General features: G+C 42.6%; 1 protein-coding gene across 1 annotated transcript in view; it reads left to right on the top strand.

The window, feature by feature from the left end:
- LOC141092856 (uncharacterized) overlaps positions 1-19,224 on the top strand; it is an 82,550-nt gene that overhangs the window by 48,303 nt on the left and 15,023 nt on the right. Inside the window, exons 12-14 of the mRNA XM_073579171.1 lie at positions 732-1,145; positions 5,283-5,420; positions 16,380-16,478. Coding sequence (XP_073435272.1) covers positions 732-1,145; positions 5,283-5,420; positions 16,380-16,478 — 651 coding nt within the window. The remainder of the gene's footprint in view (positions 1-731; positions 1,146-5,282; positions 5,421-16,379; positions 16,479-19,224) is intronic.

Raw genomic sequence — 19,224 nt, 5'->3', positions numbered from 1 at the left:
GTAAGAGATTTGTGGGCATCCTTTCTAGCTGCCAGGTACCACTGATCTGGTCACTAGACCGGAGTCCTGTGAATCGATCCCCTCATTATTAGACCCAAATGGCCCTGATATAATGTGACATTCCCAGATTTGGGACTACGCCGTACAGTTTCGGGCATCTGCTGAATATCCCTCACTGCCACATCTCCTCCTGTCAGGGTATAAAAAATGGTAAATGAGTGTTGTTTGGGCCAATATGTTTTGTCCCTCTTTCTGTTCTTAAACAGTTGGGACGTATGGTATGATCTACATTCATATGCAGTCACATGAGCATGTCTTTGGTGTATATCTCCTGCTTCTCATCCTGCTATCTTGAATTCTCACTAGTTTACCCTTTTTCATCTCTGACTCTGGACACGATGTATATCATATGCTGGCCAGTTAGTGAGCAGCAGAACAATGTCTCTGAAAATAATGACAGCACTAGCTTGTACCAGGAGGCAATTCCTGTGACATGAAATTGTGGAACTGTATTCCATTACATGGTAATCCTGTCATCAAACCCTGCAACATCAAACAAATGTCCTCCACAGAACTGTGCAAAACTAACTACTTCTAAGCTATGGTGGCAACATTTTGGTGTGAATTCAGATACATACTTTCCTGTAATTTTAGAAACCTAGAAAATCACTTTTAACAGTTACTTGGAAATAATGGTATTTTTTTTATCTTTTACCTGTCTTCCATATTAGGTATCTTCACAACATAAAACATGTGAGCTACAAAAGATTAAGTTAGACACTGCTGAAAGTACATCTGTACCAAGCGGAAACAATAATAAAGATATGAATGTAGACCCATTAAAACAAATTGATAGTGGGCTGAATGTTGAAACACACCCAGAACATAAAAGAAAGGAGGAGCAGATAGTTGATTCAGAAATGAAAGATCTAGGGGAGATGCAAACTCTGAGAAGTTATATAAGGAACGGGGTAATAAAAAGGAAAAGAGAGGACCCAGAAGATACAGAAGACAAAAAACAGAATAAAGAGAATAGAAAGGAAGCAAGTGAAAAAAGTCAGGATCAGCTAAACAAGGCTGGGACAACAACATCATCAGATATGTATCAGGGAATGGGATCAGGACTTACTCATCTACATCAGTTGGTGAGCTTTGTTAATGGATTGCTGGATGAATAGAGCTATCAGTAACGGTTAATGAGAAATACAGACGATGATATTGTGTATTATTCATGTATGTCACTCTGCACTGTGACATTACTGTCACTATTCAGACTTGTGTGGTTACTTTGCTTCACTTTGGTAATTACGTGCTGTGATATACATGTTTTGTTATCCCTGAGCAGAGACATAACTATTGTCCCTGCATTGGGACACCACTGTATTTGTTAGACTCAGTTTACACCTGCATTATTGAAAAATGAAATTCAAGTGGAATACAAATCTGTTTCATAAAAACAAAAGAAGGCAGACAGGAGCAGAAGGGGCCCATCGACTGTAATATACTTGACAAGTTTCTTGTTCCATCCAAAAAAACGACACATAGCACATCCCACACAGGCCTTTATATGATCAATAGTGGCCCTTCTGCCTCCATTTCTTCTGGCATGAATTCAACTTTATAAATGTGCCATAACATCAATATATTTACTATTCCTGTAATGTGAGATTAGTGTGTGCATTGTGTCTGTTCCATGACTTCTTTGATTATTATTACTTTGGAGATCACTGCATTACTCATGTTCTGTCACTTTTCTGATTATTATTACTCTAGTGGCGGCATATAGTCTTATAGTTTTTAGGTTCAAAGAAGACAAAGGTCCATCGAGTTCAACCTGTAACCTAACAGGTTGATCCTGACATAGGCAAAAACCCCTGAGGCAAATGTTATTTTAAGGTAAAAATTTGTTTCCAACTCCACAAACGACAATAAAACTAGATCCCTGGATCAACATCCCATCACAGAATCCAGTACCTATAAACTGTAATATTACATTTTTCAAGAAAAGCATCAAGGGCTCCTTGAACTTGTTTGGTGAATCAAGCTTTACAACATCACGTGGCTGAGAGTTCCATAGTCTCACTGCTTTAAGGGTGTGTGCACACGTTTCGGTTTTTGCTGCGGATCCGCAGTGGTTTTGGTCCTGCGGATCCGCAGCAGTTTCCATGCGGCTTACAGTACCATGTAAACCTATGGAAAACCAAATCCGCTGTGCACATGCTGCGGAAATTTCCGCACAGCTTCGCTGCTGTTTATTTTCCGCAGCATGTCACTTCTTTGCTGCAGAACATACAAAAAAAACTCTCTCCTTCCAGAATCCAAACAGCCCAAACCGCAATAGAATCTGCATCAATTCCCTGAGGTTTCTGCCAAGCGATGCCGATTTTTCTGCAGAAAAAATCTGCAGCGTGTGCACACACCCTAACAGTAAAGAATCAATGTCTGATACTATGATTAAACCTTTCCTCTAGACGTAGACAATGCCACCTTGTCACCGTTGCAGGCCTAGGTGTAAAATATAATTTATGTAGATCTCTGTAGCATCCCCTCGTTTATTTGTACATTGTAATAAGATCGCCAAGTTTGATAACCTGTCTTGGTATTACAGTTCACACATTCGCTTACTAACCTTGGTTGCACTTCCCTACACTTGCTCTAGTTCAGGTATGTCCTTCTTATTAATAATAAATTTTATTTTTATAGCGCCGACATATTCCGCAGCACTTTACATTTCAGAGGGGATTTGTACAGACAATAGACATTACAGCATAACAATAATCACATACAGTAGATTATAACAAATACCAAGAGGAGTGAGGGCCCTGCTCGCAAGCTTACAGTCTATGAGGAAAGAGGTAGACACGAAAGGTGGGTGGTAACAGTTGCCCTGATTGTATGGACCAGCCATAATGTTAAGTGTGTAACAGTACAGACACAGAGGGCTAATGGATGCATAAAGCATGTGGGAACATGATGCTGGGAACCTGGTTATGGTAAAACTTTTGGCTCTGCCACACAGGGATAGGTTAGGTTAATGTGTTGAGGCGATAGGCCAGTCTGAATAAATGCGTTTTCAGGACACGCTTAAAATTGTGGGGATTGGGGACTAATCGTATTGACCTGGGAAGTGCATTCCAAAGAATTGGCGCGGCACGTGTAAAGTCTTGGAGACGGGAGTGGGAGGTTCTGACTATTGAGGATACTAACCTCAGGTCATCAGCAGAACGGAGTTCGCGGGTAGGGTGGTATACTGAAACAAGGGAGGAGATGTAGGGTGGTGCTGAGCCATGGAGGGCTTTGTGGGTGAGGGTAATAAGTTTATACTGAATTCTGGAGTGGATGGGTAGCCAGTGTAATGACTGGCACAAGGTAGAGGCATCGGTGTAACGATTGGTGAGGAATATGATCCTGGCTGCAGCATTCAAGACAGATTGGAGAGGGGAGAGTTTGGTAAGAGGGAGACCGATTAGAAGAGAGTTACAATAGTCGAGACGAGAATGAATAAGAGAAACAGTAAGAGTTTTTGCAGAGTCAAAAGTAAGAAAAGGTCGAATTCTAGAAATGTTTTTGAGGTGCAGATGACAAGAGCTAGCCAGTGATCGAATGTGGGGGGCAAAGGAAAGCTCGGAATCAAGTATGACCCCAAGACAGCGGGCATGTTGCTGGGGAGTAATAGTGGAACCATACACGGAAATGGCAATGTCGGGTGTAGGTACATTAGTAGCGGGAGGAAACACAAGGAGTTCACTGGAGCACACAATTGTACCCAATATTTATTCTGTTTGACTGCACTAGTAGGTTGTATAGAGGCAAAACTATGTTCTCGTCATGAGCATCGACATCTCTTTTAATGTATCCCATGATTTTATTTGCTTTGACAACAGCTGCCTGGCACAAGTCACTACAGTGGAGATTGCTGTACACCCATGTACCCATGTCTTTCTCATTAACATTTTTAACCAGTTTTTATTTGCTTTACCCATGATCTTAAATTTATCTACGTAAAACTTCAATAGCTATTTCTCTGCCCAAGCCTCCAGTTTATTCTAATATTAAATTGTCATCCTCTATGTTGATTACCTTGCAAAGTTTAGTATTATCTGTAAATATGGAACTTGTACTCTGTAGGGTCTGTAAAAGGTCATTAATAAATATATTAAAAAGGAGAGGGCACAATGCTGACCCTTTTAGTATCCTACTTTTAATTGTGACCAAATCAGAATGTATTACATTACTAAGCACTTTTTTCTCCTTTCATTGGGTTAGTTGTTAAGCCAATTACAAATGTTTTCCCCTAGTCCAATTGCTTTTATTTTGTGTACCAACCTTTTATGTGCCACCATGTCAAACGCATTTGAAAATTCCAGATAGACAACATCAATAACCTTAACCTGGTCCAGTGTGGAATTTACCTCCTCATAAAAGATCATCAGATTAGTCTGACAGGTTCAGTTCCTCACAGTCCCTCATAAAATCATGTTGATGCTGGTTTATGAGGTTATTTTAATGAGATACTCCAGAATAGCATCTATTAGAAAACTGTCAAAGATTTTGCCCACAGTAGAGGTTCAACTTACATGCTTATAGTTTCCAGACTCTGTGTCAGATATCATTATGTGCATTACTCATGCTCTGTGACTTTACTGATTATTACTACTCTGTGAGATATCAGTGTGTGCATTACTCATTATATTATTACTTTATTGGAATATCACTGTGTGCATTACTTATTTTCTGTGCCTTCATTGATTATTATTTCTGTGGTGGGATATCTCTTTGTGCAGTTTTATAACTATGCATTATCATCTGTCAATCATGCAGCACATGTAGTATACACCTCACTCCAAACTACACTATTAGCAATTGTCAGTCTTTGGATGTAGAATTGGTTTGCATTTGATGTTAATGTAATCTTATGAAATTAGAGATGAGTGAATACATTCACTAGCCGCTGGTCGACCAGAGACGGCAGTATTCTGTGGCCACTGGATGGGATCTCTGCGAACCGACTCCTAACTGCTGGAATCCCCTGCATCTCTTCTGATTTGTAGATCCAGCATAATGTCATAGTTGTGGCTTGACGCACACATGATGTTGTGCCGCGACTACCGATCAGGAGAGACATCGTGGATGCCAGAAATTAGGAGGTGGTTTACAGGTCTCTGGTCTGGCAGCCATGGAATACTGCCATGTCTGCTGGAACGGGGTCCTGCAAATTGATTCGCTCATCTCTACTAGTAATATATTCTCCTAACATTCAGTATATTTCTAATATCAAACAGAGACGAGATCCTTGGTTAAAATTCTGGGAGACGACCAATCAGACCTTAGCAGTAGCTGCTGTGACTACCACGCAGACGAGCACCTTTTTTGGTCACATGGCTCAAGTACCTGCAAATGGTGTTCTGGTGAGAAATGAGGTAAGTATTGTGATTATTCAGTAATTGCACAAAGGAATATGCCTTCTATAGACAATAGTAAGGGCTCACTCACACGAGTGTATACATGGGATGAGTGCGATCTGATTTTTTATTGGCTAGCACTCGACCCAACGTTCTTTAGTGGGACAGTGCTGATGCACGATTGTTTCACTGACATAATCTGTCAGTAGAAAAAACTGCAGCATGACACTCACCTATTCATGTCTATGAGTGTATAGAAATCATGCAGTTCGATTTCTGTGGACTATTAGAATGGAAATGATGGAGAAATTTTGTTCTCCATCTTCTCCTCATAGTGTGTTATGGTTCTCTCGTATGAGAAAGTCTACCGCTGTCTGACCGTAGCCTAAAACACTTAGAGATTTATCCAAATATAGTAGAAAGCCTAGCCATACATTTTTAACATGAATCAATTTTTCAAACAGTGAAAGTCTTGCAAGATAACATAGTAGGTATCCCTTCTGGTCTGTGGCAAACACAGAGAAGTAATTGAGATATTATGGCATATGATACAACATGGCACAGGTACCATGTGTCATGCTCGGACACGGGTAAGTTCGGCAGACAACACAGCATATAAATAAGAGGGGTTGGGAGAAGGAGAGTAAGGCCCTAAAGGTATGGAGTGTGGGATGGGACAGCTCCTGACACCGACCTGTGCCTGTCCCTAAGACAGGGGAAGAGTCTTGAGATGATTTGCATATTCCCAGTGCCTTCTGGGATAAGTGAAGAGTCTCCGCGAGCTCAACGATCACTGGGTTTTGGCCGTTGCAGCTGAAAAGAGGAAATCGGAAAACCATCTTTCATTGTTTTTAAGAAATCTCAATATGGAAGAGGCCAGGAGCCATTTGGTGAGCTGCCTTTCTTGCTACATGTTCACAGACTTACCAGTGGAAAAGCCAAACTTCACATGCCACAAATGCAAGCTTGTGTCCCTGTTGGAGGAAAAGTTGCAAAATCTTGAAGAGAGGTTAGCTACGTTGAAGATCATTAAGGAAGGTGAAGAGTTCTTAGACAGAGCAGAATTATCTCTTCATGTTACAGAAAGAGAAGAAATTCGAAGTGCACCTGAAGAAACAGAGGAATGGAGACATGTGACCCAGAGAAGCAGGAGGATCATGAGGCAGTCAGCACCCATACTTCTCAGGAACCAGTACCAGGCTCTCACGCAGGAAAACGATGAAGAAATACATCAGGATAAGACTTTGCCCACAAACAGCAACCTTGTACGCCTTCAGAGCCCTCCTGGATGGAGAAAGAAAAATGTTGTGAAGAAGAAACGGAGAGTGGTGGTCATGGGGGATTCCCTGTTGAGAGGAACAGAGGCCGCTATCTGCAGACCGGATATAACTTCAAGAGAAATGTGCTGTCTTCCAGGTGCAAAAATTAAAGATGTGTCTGACAGGATATCAGGACTCTTCAGACATACAGATGACTACCCATTCCTGCTACTACATGTGGGGACAAATGACACCGCAAGAAACGACCTGGAAACCAACTGCAGAGACTTTGAAGACTTAGGCAAGAAAGTGAAAGAACTGGGAGCACAGGTGGTCTTCTCTTCCATCCTCCCAGTGGATGGCCATGGAACAAGGAGGTGGAATAAGATTCTGCAGGTGAACAACTGGCTACGTCGATGGTGCCGTCAGCAACGATTTGGATTTATGGATCACGGAGTGAATTACCTTTACAATGGACTACTTGCTAGAGATGGGGTGCACCTTACGAAGACTGGAAACCATGTATTTGGAAGTCGCCTTGCTACACTTGTAAGGAGAGCTTTAAACTAGAACAACATGGGAAGGGAAGCAAAAGACCAGAAAAAGCCATACACCTGACAAATGCTATTGAGAACTCTGCTATTAGAAGCGAAAAGGAAGAACAAAGACAAAAGAATCTAAATAATAAAAATATTGGAGAAAGAGAAACCAATCACAAACTAAAATGTTTCTATACTAATGCACAAAGCATGGGCAACAAACAAGGAGAATTGGAACTACTAACACAGGAAAAGAAATATGATGTCATTGGAATCACTGAAACTTGGTGGGACAATACACATGATTGGAATACAAGACTAGAAGGATACAACTTATTTGCAAGAAACAGACTTGATAAACGAGGAGGAGGTGTCGCATTGTATGTTAGAAACGCGTATATCTGCACAGAGATTGAAGCTTCAGAGACTGGGAGCTCTGTGGAAACTGTTTGGGTAAGAATACAAGGACAGAACAATGGAAAGGACACCATTGTAGGCATTTACTACAGGCCGCCTGTGCAAGCTGAGGATATGGATGAACTCTTTATGCATCAAATGGCCAAGTTCTCCAAAAAATGACATAGTTGTCATGGGAGATTTCAACTATCCAGACATTTGTTGGGAATCTCTCTCAGGCAAAACTAACAGGTCAAGGAAATTCTTATCCTCTCTTGCTGACAACTTTATCTTCCAAAAGGTAGGTGAGAAAACAAGGGGAACTGCTACCTTGGATCTAATCCTTATAAACAGGGAGGAAATGGTTGAGGAGGTAAAAGTGGCTGGGACCCTAGGAGGTAGCGACCATGCTATTTTAGAATTTTGGATAACTAGAGGAGGAAGACCTGTGAAGACTCAGACGTCAAGGTTAGATTTCAGAAAGGCAGATTTTAAGGGATTCAGAAAGATAATTGGAGGGATCCAATGGCTGGATATCCTTAAAGACAAAAATGTCCAGGAAGGATGGGAAATCTTGAAAAATGAAATTCTCAAAGCACAATGGTTAACAATTCCGAAAAGAGGGAAGAATAGGAAGCATTTAAGGAAGCCAGGATGGATGAACACAGAACTTAAGCACATGCTAAAAAGGAAGAAAAAAATGTTTATAAAATGGAAAGAGGGAGGCATATCTAAAGAAGAATATAATGCTGTCTGCAGAACCTGCAGGGCACAAATCAGATTAGCTAAGGCTGACAATGAATTGAGGCTTGCAAGAGATGTCAAAAGCAATAATAAAGGATTTTGGGGATATGTCAAAAGCAAAAGAAAAGTCAAAGATGCTATAGGATTTTTACAGGATGAAAATGATGAAATGGTAAGACAGGATGTTGAGAAGGCCAAACTTTTAAATTCCTATTTTGCATCTGTTTTCTCTCAGAAAGGAAATGTAACATCAACTGTTCTTCACTGTCCTATTAAGGGAATAGAAGAATCCAGGATATCTATAAACAGAAAGATAGTGAGGAAACACTTAGCTAACCTAAATGAATTCAAGTCTCCAGGTCCAGATGAATTACACCCCAGAGTACTGAAGGAGATAGCAGAAGAAATTTTTTGAACCCCTCTCCATAATCTTTGAAAATTCTTGGAGAACAGGAGAAGTCCCAGAAGACTGGAGAAGAGCAAATGTTGTTCCTATCTTCAAAAAGGGGAAGAAGGTGGACCCAGGCAACTATAGGCCAGTGAGTCTGACTTCTATACCAGGAAAGATCTTTGAACAAATTATTAAACAACATGTATGTCAGTACCTGGATAAGAATGAAGTGATTAAACAGAGTCAACATGGGTTTGTAACTAATAAGTCATGTCAGACTAACTTAATTTCCTTCTATGACGGAATCACTGATTGGGTGGATCAAGGAAATGTTGTAGATATAGTATATCTTGACTTCAGCAAAGCATTTGACAAAGTATCTCATACAATCCTTATTGAAAAAAATGTCTAAGTATGGAATGGACAAGGCAACTGTTAGGTGGATTCATAACTGGCTTAGTGATCGGACCCAAAGAGTGGTCGTAAATGGCTGCACTTCCAGTTGGAAGAATGTCTCAAGTGGGGTACCACAGGGCTCTGTCCTGGGCCCTGTATTGTTCAACATCTTTATCAACGATTTAGATGAAGGAATTGAGGGTAAACTGATTAAATTTGCTGATGACACAAAGCTAGGAGGGATAGCTAATACTAGAGAAGAGAGAGAGAGAGGATTCAAAAAGATATAAAAAAAACTGGAGAAGTGGGCAGCAACTAACAGAATGGTTTTTAACAGGGAAAAATGAAAAGTACTACATCTGGGCAATAAAAATGAAAAAAGCATATACAGAATGGGAGGAATAGGGCTAAGCAACAGCACATGTGAAAAAGACTTGGGTATACTAATGGATCACAGACTGAATATGAGTCAACAGTGTGATGCAGCAGCAAAAAAGGCAAATGCAATTCTAGGATGTATTAACAGAAGCATACAGTCTAGATCACGTGAAGTCATTATTTCCCTCTACTCCTCTTTGGTCAGACCTCATCTGGAATATTGTGTCCAGTTTTGGGCACCACATTTTAAAAAAGACATCAACAAACTGGAGCAAGTTCAGAAAAGAGCGACCAGAATGGTGACCGGTCTGCAAACCCTGTCTTATGAGGAAAGGTTGCAGGATTTGGGAATGTTTAGTTTGCAAAAGAGAAGACTGAGAGGAGACTTAATAGCTGTCTACAATATCTAAAGGGCTGTCACATTGTAGAAGGATCAACTTTATTCTCATTTGCACAAGGAAAGACTAGAAGCAATGGGATGAAACTGAATGGGAGGAGACACAGATTAGATATTAGAAAAAACTTTTTGACAGTTAGAGTGATCAATGAGTGGAACAAGCTGCCACGAGAAGTGGTGAGTTCTCCTTCAATGGAAGTCTTCAAACAGAGGCTGGACAGACATCTGACTGGGATGATTTAGCGAATCCTGCTTTGAGCAGGGGGTTGGACCAGATGGCCCAGGAGGTCCCTTCCAACTCTACGATTCTATGATTCTATGATTCCCTAATGCCCTATGCGGGTCCTCCCCGCTGCTGCCATCACGTGCCTAATCCCTGACTGTCACATCTATTAACCCTGTCTAGTGCACTGGCCAGCAAGGACTCTAGCATCACCACTGCAGATGGTAACACACAGGGGAAGGGACAAACAGAGGACAGACAAAGAGGAAAATACTCAGCTCGTGCTCTGCTGCTAAGCTCCACAGCAGCAGAGCAAACGGCACCAGGAATCAAAACTCAAACAGCAGAAACACCACCATCACAAGAGAGCTCCACATCCCTAGCTGGTCTGCATAGAAGAAGAACTCTATAACCGACGATCAGCTGATGGCTGGGTCATGTGATAATTTAAAAGGAGGTGGGAGTGGTTACAAACCAACATCAGCTGACCAGCCTAAAAGACAACTTCCTGCAAGAGACTGATATTAACTCTGGCTGTACCAAAAGAAAAAAAACACATTTAAATTTCAGCAGACCCAGAGCTGCCACAAATCCCTTAATGACACAATGGCTATAATGGCAAACTCAGCACTGCAACATCTGTAGTCTTCTGCAGTTAATATGAATGGGATAAAATACAGAACTAAAATTTAACAAGTAATCTGGTTGAACATAACTAGGGCATGTACATGATTTAATTATGATTATTAATACACTGCTCAAAAAATAATGGGAACACTCAAATAACACATCTTAGATCTGATTGAATTAAATATTCTCATTTAATACTTTGTTCTGTACAAAGTTGAATGTGCTGACAACAAAATCACACAAAAATTATCAATGGAAATCAAATTTATTAACCAATGTAGCCCTGGATTTGGAGTCACACACAAACTTAGAGTGGAATGTAATGTCCTTAAAACAAGTCAAAATGAGGCTCAGTATTGTGTGTGGCTTCCAAGTGCCTGTATCACCTTCCTACTGTACAGCGCCTAGCCATGCTCCTGATGAGGTGGCGGATGGTCTCCTGAGGGATCTCCTCCCAGACCTGGACTAAAGCATCCGCCAACTCCTGGACAGTCTGTGGTGCAACGTGACATTGGTGGATACAGCGAAACATGTTGTCCCAGATGTGCTCAATTGGATTCAGGTCTGGGGAACGGGCAGGCCAGTCCATAGCTTCAATGCCTTCATCTTGCAGGAACTGCTGACACACTCCAGCCACATGAAGTCTGGCATTGTCCTGCATAAGGAGCAACCCAGGGCCAACCGTACCAGCATATGGTCTCACAAGGGATCTGAGGATCTGATCTCGGTACCTAATGGCAGTCAGGCTACCTCTGGTGAGCACATGGAGGGCTGTGCGGGCATCCAAAGAAATGCAACTCCACACCATTACTGACCCACTGCCAAACCGGTCATACTGAAGGATGTTGCAGGCAGCAGATCGCTCTCCATGGCGTCTCCAGACTCTGTTATGTCTGTCACAGGTGCTCAATGTGAATCTGCTTTCATCTGTGAAGTGCACAGGGCTCCAGTGGTGAGTTTGCCAATCCTGGTGTTCTATGGCGAATGCCAAGCTTCCTGCACGGTGTTGGGCTGTGAGCACAACCCCCATCTGTGGATGTCGGGCCCTCAAACCATCCTCATGGAGTCGGCTTCTAACCGTTTGTGCAGACACATGCACATTTGTGGCCTGCTGGAGGTCATTTTGCAGGGCTCTTGCAGTGCTCCTCCTGTTCCTCCTTGCACAAAGGCAGAGGTAGTGGTCCTGCTGCTGCGTTGTTGCCCTCCTACAGCCCCCTCCACGTCTCCTGGTGTACTGGCCTGTCTCCTAGTAGCTCCTAGAGCCTCTGGACACTATGCTGACAGACAGCAAACCTTCTTGCCACAGCTCACATTGATGTGCCATCCTGGATGAGCTGCACTACCTGAGCCACTTGTGTGGGTTGTAGAGTCAGTCTCATGCTACCACAAGCGTGAAAGCACAGCCAACATTCAAAAGTGACCAAAACATCTGCCAGAAAGCATTGGTACTGAGATGTGGTCTGTGGTCCCCACCTGCAGAACCACTCCTTTATTGAGTGTGTCTTGATAATTGCCAATAATTTCCATCTGTTGTCTATTCCATTTGCACAACAGCATGTGAAATTGATTGTCAATCAGTGTTGCATCCTAAGTGGATAGTTTGATTTCACAGAAGTTTGATTTACCTGGAGTTATATTCTGTTGTTTAAGTGTTACCTTTATTTTTTTGAGCACTGTATATCAGTAACAATACAGTTATGGCCGAAAGTGTTGGAACCCTTGAAATTGTTTCAGAAAATGAAATATTTCTCCCAGAAAATTATTGCAAATACACATGTTTATTTCCTTAGTGTGTATTGGAACAACATAAAAAAAACTGAAAATAAGGCAAATTGGACATAATTTCACACAAAACCCCATAAATTGGCCAAACAAAATAATTGTCACCATTCCAAAATTGGGTAAACAATTTTGTTTCAAGCATGTGATGCTCATTCAAACTCACCTGTGGAAAGTAACAGGTGTGGGCAATATAAAAATCACACCTGAAACCATAAAAAGAGGAGAAGTTGACTTAATCTTTGCATTGTTTGTCGATGTGTAAAAAACACTAAACACGGAGAACAGAAAGAGATGCCATCTGTCTGAAGACTTGTGAACCAAAACTGTTGAAAAAGATAAACAATTTCAAGGTTACAAGTTCATCTCCAGGGATCTTGAGGTTCACTTGTCCACAGTGCACAACATAATCAAGATGTGTACAACCTATGGCACTGTACCTAATCTCCCTGGATGCAGACAGCAGAGAAAAATTGATGAAAGTTGCAATGCAGGATAATCGGGGTGGTTATACAGCCCCAATCAAGTTCCAAAAAAATCAAGCTGTCCTGCAGGCTCAAAGTTCCTCAGAGTCAGCGCGAACTATCCATCGACATTTCAATGAAATGAAACACTATGTCAGGAGACCCAGGAGGACCCCACTGCTGACACAGAGACATGAAAAAGCTAGACTGCAGTTTGTCAAAATGTACGTGAGTAAGCCAAAATCCTTCTGGGAAAGTATCTTGTGGAGAAATGAGACCAAGGTGGAGCTGTTTAGTAAGGCATGTCATTCTACTGTTTACCGAAAATAGAATGATTACTATAAAAAAAAACACAGTACCTACAGTCAAATATGGGGGAGGTTCAAAGATGTTCTGGGGTCATTTTGCTGCTTCTGGCACAGAGTGCATTGACTGTAGGCATCATGTAAGGCATCATGAAATTTGAAGATTACCAAAGGATTTTGGGTCGCAATATAGCGCCCAGCGTCAGAAAGCTGGGTTTGCGTAGTAGGTCATGGATCTTCCAGCAGGATAATGACTTCAAAGATACTTCAAGAAGTACTCAGAAATGTATGGAAACAAAACGTTGGAGAGTTTTAAAGTGGCCAGCAATGAGTCCGGATGTAAATCCCATTGAACACCTGTGGAGAGATCTTAACATTTTTGTGGGGAGAAGACAATCTTCACATATTAGGGACCTGAAGCAGTTTGCAAAAGAATTATAGTCCAAAATTCCAGTTGAGAGGCGTAAGAAACTTGTTGATGGTTATAGGAAGCAATTGATTGCAGTGATTTATTACAAAGGGTGTGCAACCAAATATTAAGGTGAGGATGCTAACAATTTGTCTGGCTGATTTTTGGGGTTTCGTGTGAAATTATGGCCAAATTATGTTTTTTTTGTGTTCCAATCAATACACACAAAGGAGATAAAAATATGTATAATAAAATGTGCAGTTTCAATAATTTTATTGGAGAAATACTTCATTTTCTAGAATAATTTCAAGGGTGCCAGCACTTTCATTCATGACTGTATATCATAGAGCGGAGTGCACATTGCACTGACACCCTAACTGATGGTAAGACTTTTCTTTTTAAAGACATGTCACCATGTAACTGTGACACCCCAGAGTCTGGTTGCCATAGTGACATTGCCTCCCTCTAAGGGGTGATGTCATGCCTGGAGGCACGAGGGGGACTCCCATGCCAGGTAACACAGATTACATGACAATTCCTGCTGCAGGTCAGAAAGGGGAGCCTCCTTATAAATTCTGGCCAGCAGGTGGGGTTAGTGAGTCAGTAAAAAGTCAGCTGAGTAAACAAGAGAGTTGTCAAGGAAACGGGAGCAGTTGCGCTCATGACAGGACAGTTAGAGAGTAGGAGTTGGTCTGTGAAGAGGGAAGGGACAGAAGCAGGGACAAGAGGCTCTGGGGAACTAAAATTGTGTACCCCAGAGCAAAGCGCTGATATAAAAAGGGACGCCAGAGTCCTTGGCTGGGCAGGAGCTGTACGCTCTGACAGCCGAATCTGGAGTACAGGGGACTGTTATGAATGGGTCACCGAGGAGGAACAACAAAAAGCTAAGTCCCAAGAAACCAGAGAGGTTGGTAACTATGCAGATTGCAGATCCCTGATCTTAACCACACAACTAACAGTAGCAGTGGAGCGTTCCTACGATGTTCCTAGACGCCTTGTAACCGCCGGAGGACTACATAAACCTAAAACAAGAAAAGGGAAAACTAACTGCCCCAGAGCAGACCCCAAAGGAATAGACAGCCCCCACACATGTATTGACGGTGAAGCAAGATGAAAACACAAACACAGGCAGGAAAATAGGCTGAGCAAACGATGGGGTCCAACTAACTATAAAGAACAGGAAAGGAAAGACACTGTCTGCAATCTGCCAAAAAACCCAAAAAATAATGTCCAACACTTCTGATAACAAAATTAACCCTGAAGTCACTAGACTTCTCCCACTATATCAGCACTCTGAAATATTCTGAGACAGAGCAAAAAGAAGCCAATCTAATAAGGCACTAAAAAGCAAATTGGCAAATACAGATAAATAAGAGTGGAAATTCAGCACAGCCCAGCCGAGGCTGGCTGAACACACAAAAAACTGAATAGACCAACAAAATCAAGTGTGAACATTAGCAAAAACACAGCTTTGAGAAGGCTGGAACAGAGCTGAAAACCAAGACCTGAGCAGCCTGAAGCAATCACCAGCACTGACTTAGGGCGTCGGCAGTCTTAAATCCAATCTAAGATTCCTGAGGTCCAATCGTCATCATCACCTTCAGGTGGTAGATCTCCACTGACCAAATCAGCCTCACCACCTCCTGTCACCACCAGAGGGAGTCTGGAAGGCGAACTCACCACTGGTGGACCAGAGAATGAACTCACAACAGGGGACTTGGCGATACTGAACACCTGAAGGCACTGTAGCAGACCAAGAGCCCGGGTTGACAGTGAAAAGGACGGTAACCGTGATATAGGCTCACGCTGTCTGCCATACAGGTTAGGAACCATCACGCAGGAGAGGGTCGCAGCTTAGCTACAAGCAGCAGGGACCCGAAAACAAAGCGCAGAAGGAAGGTCCCCAACCCCACCTGACAGGGTGGATCCCCTGAATGCCTCCAGGCGAGCTGGACTCAGTCCATCATCTGTATGTGGTACCCCAGATTGCAACTACTTTCAAGTAAAAGGTAAAGAAAACTGCATCTCTCTGTGTCCTTCTCTTATTCTCTGCACCCCAACGTTCACCACCATCTGAACAATCAATCAAATATATAACCCCTGGGGCCCCGCTCTACCCATGGGGAGCTGAACCATCTTTGCTGCATCACCTTCAGCTCCAGAGGACCAAAACCGCAGCGTGGGCCACCCATTGCCAAACACCACGGGTAGGCGTCACGATTAAACACCACATAACTTTCCTCTATTTAATTTCTGGACGCCCAGGGCCACGGACCGGGTCACTGCCATCGTGACATCCCCTTTTAAGAGCCTGATCGTCCCAGTACCTAGTAACCCACGGCCCTGGTGGGGCGCTCCATAACCACCTAACACAATGTTTCCCAAACTCCAGTCCTCACGGCTCCCAACACATCATGTTTTCAGGATTTCCTTGATATTGCACAGGGGATGGAATCATTATTAAGGTATCAGAAATTGTCACATGTTCTCTCACATGTATAATACTAAGGAAATCCTGAAACATGATGTACTGAGGACAGTGAGGACTGGATTTGGGAAACACAGCTCTAACGGCTTCCAAATAGCATTGACTACTTTAGGAAACATTGCTTAATGCCACATCTTTAATAATTTACAGATAAAATCCATTTTTCATCTGCCTAATAGAAACAGCTGTCAAGTCCTTTGCGCAGTTTTGATGATGATCAAGTGAAATCAGCCACACTGCAGAATATTTCAGAGACAAATCTCGGCACAATGAAGCAGGTGACATTATTTTATTTACACTTTCAGTTTTTTGTAAAAAAAAAAATTTCTAATTGTATTACACTTTAATGACCCTAACCCTTACAATTAAATTAGAATTCAAACATAAAACTTGCCTTCATATGGCAAAAGTATACAGTTATGACAAAAACTAAGTACACCTTTGAATTCTAAGATTTTATATATCAGGTGTGGTGTAGTGACCACTGTGTCCGCTAGGGGGCGCTGTGTGGGTGTCCCAGGACAGGCATATAAGCATTTCCAGTGTCCTGATAGGAGTAGGATGCTGAATGATCGGAATGTATATCAAGGTGGGTGGCCTTGAGATAAAGGCTTGGTTATGTGCTGATCAGCAGAGCTGATCTTTCATGCCAATGTGTTAGGGAGAAGCCTTCAGGTAGCTGGAGAGATGGGTGGATCTAGCTACCTACAAATCCACCCAGGGGTGTGTCTGAAAACGCCTGTAGTAAAAGGCTATGGGAGTGTGTGAAGGACCTGTGATGAGGTCATAGCCATGTGACCCGGTGGGCATGGCTACGGACCATATAAGGTGGCCAGGGTAGGTCACATGGGTGAATGCTTGGACCCGGTTGGTCCGTTGTTGAAGGTCCCACTGGGAGATGGGGCTTCCTGCCTGACAGCAAGTGAATGCTGTGTTAATGGCTGCGCGTGCCTGATAGTTCCCTGGAGGGAAGGGACATCTACAGTGAGCTGAAGCGGCCATGAGGGAACTCTGACGGGTGAGCTAAATGTGAGGCTGAAGAGCCTGCGTATGGAACATTGCATAACCTGTGTGACCACAGGCTGGGCAGAGTGAAGCTCTGTTTGGGACGCTATGCTGTTTTCTATTGCTTTGATGGTAAATTATTCATGAACAAACCACATGGACTGAGACAGTTTTATGGAAAACCTGTGCCGGATGTGATTATTTGGCTGCCAAGCGAGAATCCACTTTCTGAATGACAGCGCTACCTTACACAGGTCATAATACTACAGGCAGGAAGTGTCAGCCACTGGCTATGATTGCAGTCATGTATGTTTGACTCGAAAAAAGGCTGCGGTGTTTCAGTGAACATAATTTAAAAGCATCCGGAGACCAAGGCCCAAGGAAGACAAGTGAGGCAGACGGGTCCTCAGAGGCTTCTCCCTGCCTGCTGCCAATGACTGACTAGTCTCTCTATACATACACAAAGGAAGAGCCCCATCACTCAAGGAGGGGAGAAGGCCAAGGACAGGCCTTTCCGATTAGTCTCCCATGGATCTTGGTCCTCAACGGCTTTTAAAGTATGTTTTTCTATGAAATGCTGCAGAGTTTCAGAGTCAAACATATCTGGCTGAGATCATACAGCCAGTGACTGATACATGCTGCCCGTGGTTTAAGCAGCATATATCAGCTGTCAGGTTCCCTTTAACATTAGGTAAATACAACCTCTGATGAAGAACACATTACAAATTACTCCAAGTCAATGCAAAAGCAGTTTGTGAAAAATGAAGTACACCCATGAATCAATCATTTCCCTGTAAAGAGAACCAGTCACCAGGTTTTCACATATGAGGTAAGGCGAGTACCCTTCAGCCCTGATATAGAGCATTCTAATATGCTGCCTATAGGCCCTCAATCTGGCCTATAAGACAAGAAAAATACATTTTCTTATACTCACCGACGGGGCAGTCCAGTCTGATAGGCATAGCTGGTCTTGATCCAGCTCCCCCTCTATTCTTGCGATGCCGTCCTCCTTCACTGCTTTGTGAGGATAACGCATCCTACATCATCCACACAGTGTCAGCATCACGCTCCTGCGTAGGTATACTTCTATCTGCCCTGTCGAGGGCAGAGTATAGTTCTGCAGTGCACATGCTTCGGCACTCTTTTGCCTCTTTTTTGAAGGAGGATGGCAATCGCAGGAAGAGAGGAAGCGCTGGACCAAGACCAGTGATGCCAATTAACCGGACCTCTCCGTACGTGAGTATAATAAGTCTTTTTCTTGTCTTGCAGGTCAGATTGGGGGCATATATACAGCATATTAAAATGCTGTGTATGAGGGAGTAGAGGTACGGACCTTACATCATATGGGAAAAATCTGGTGACAGATTCCCTTTAACAACATTACCATGAAGTAATTGTTTTCTGTATGACTTTATCAGTCTCTAATATGATTCTGTGGAAATTTTGACCCAATTTTGATAACAAAGTTGCTTAAGCTCATTGAAATTTGTGGACATTCAGTTATACACAGCTTTCCTATAGTCGCCCAACACTGCATTTCAATTGGGTTTAGATCTGGATTTTGACTGGGCCATTGCAATACCTTAATTCTTTTCCTTTTTCCTTCCTTCTGATGCCAATTTGCTGGCATACTTAGGATCATTGTCCTGTTGCATGACCCAATTTCTGCAAAGTTTAGCATTTGGATAGATGGCCTCACATTTGACTCTAGAACACTTTGGTATAGAGAAGAGTTCATAGTCAACTCAGTAACTGCAAGGTGTCTGGGTCTGGAGGCTGCAAAACTAGCCCATATTATCATCCCTCGACCACTGTGCTGATGGTTGGTTTGAGGCATTTGGGCGGATATGCTGTATTTGATTTTCACCAAATGAGGTGCAGTGCATTATAGCCAAACATCTCTACTGTGGCTCAGATGCAACTTTTCAATTTTAGTCATGCTGCCATGTTCTTATTAGAAACAAGAGGTTTTCGACTGACATACCTGTGGTATTTCCTGATGAAGGGGGCATGAGACCC

This window comes from Dendrobates tinctorius, unplaced genomic scaffold, assembly GCF_039654945.1.
Source record: "Dendrobates tinctorius isolate UK_male_01 unplaced genomic scaffold, ASM3965494v1 ptg000062l, whole genome shotgun sequence".
In the NCBI taxonomy this organism is placed as follows: Eukaryota; Metazoa; Chordata; class Amphibia; order Anura; family Dendrobatidae; genus Dendrobates; species Dendrobates tinctorius.
This window is presented reverse-complemented; position numbering and strand designations above follow the sequence as displayed.